The 835-nt window shown below is 62.3% G+C and overlaps 1 protein-coding gene across 1 annotated transcript in view; it reads right to left on the bottom strand.

Moving 5' to 3' along the window:
- CHD5 (chromodomain helicase DNA binding protein 5) overlaps nucleotides 1-835 on the bottom strand; it is a gene marked incomplete at its 5' end in the record, with an annotated part of 98,893 nt that overhangs the window by 70,143 nt on the left and 27,915 nt on the right. The window contains 1 exon segment of the mRNA XM_015565951.1: nucleotides 541-720. Coding sequence (XP_015421437.1) covers nucleotides 541-720 — 180 coding nt within the window.

The raw sequence follows: 835 nt of genomic DNA, 5'->3' as shown, positions 1-835 counted from the left end.
ACCCTCAACCCCCACCCCCCCGCCCGAGGAGCCCCAGGGTGTGGCCTCAGAGGCGCCCACACTTCTCAGAGCTTGGCCCAGGGGGGCTCTAGGCCCCTCCTCCAGCTCCGGGACTGGCTCAGTCCTGCAGGGCCCCGGGCAGGATCCAGACCTGGGCTCCCTACCAAGTTCCCCTTCTACTCCAAGCGGAGCTGTCCAGCCGCTTCCTGCTGGCAAAGACTCTATTTGTGATTTATTTTCCCAAATGGCTCCAAGAGAGAGGCTCCTGACAGGACACTTGAGCTCAAACCATCCCTCTCCCCAGAGAGAGCTCCGTCGGGCAGGATCGCTACCAGACCTCGAGGCTGAATGGCCGCCTCCCAGACCCCTAACCCTCACACCGTCGTTACTTCAAATGTGTGTCTGACCTGTGGCTGCGGCATCCCTCACAGGCAGTGCACACGCACACGCACACGCACACACAGACCCGTCAGCCAGCCCCCCGCACCCCCTGCACCCCGCCTGTGGGAGCCGGGTCCGCCCGCCGGCCTCAGGGCTTACCTTCAGGCATCCCTCGTCGGTGGCATCCTCATCGTCACCCTTCCTTTTTCGTTTGGCTTTTTTCTCCTTCTTGTCCTTGAGTTTTTTCTTCTTCTTCTTGTTAGGAGAGTAGTCGCTACCCTCACTCTCCGACTTCTCGTCCAGGTCCTCTTCGTTATCCGACAGCTCATCATGGCTCCCCTGCAAGGCCAGGGGGAAAGTGAGGCCACGGGGCCAGAGGAGGCCTGGAGCCTGGGCGGCAGGCCCGCCCCGAGAGCAGCCTCCGGGCACAGTCAGCCCTGCTTTCTGGATCTCT

The sequence above is a fragment of the Myotis davidii genome, unplaced genomic scaffold (genome assembly GCF_000327345.1).
Source record: "Myotis davidii unplaced genomic scaffold, ASM32734v1 scaffold299, whole genome shotgun sequence".
NCBI classification, from domain to species: Eukaryota; Metazoa; Chordata; class Mammalia; order Chiroptera; family Vespertilionidae; genus Myotis; species Myotis davidii.
The sequence above is the reverse complement of the archived record's forward strand: the minus strand, read 5'-3'. Positions and strand labels throughout refer to the sequence as shown.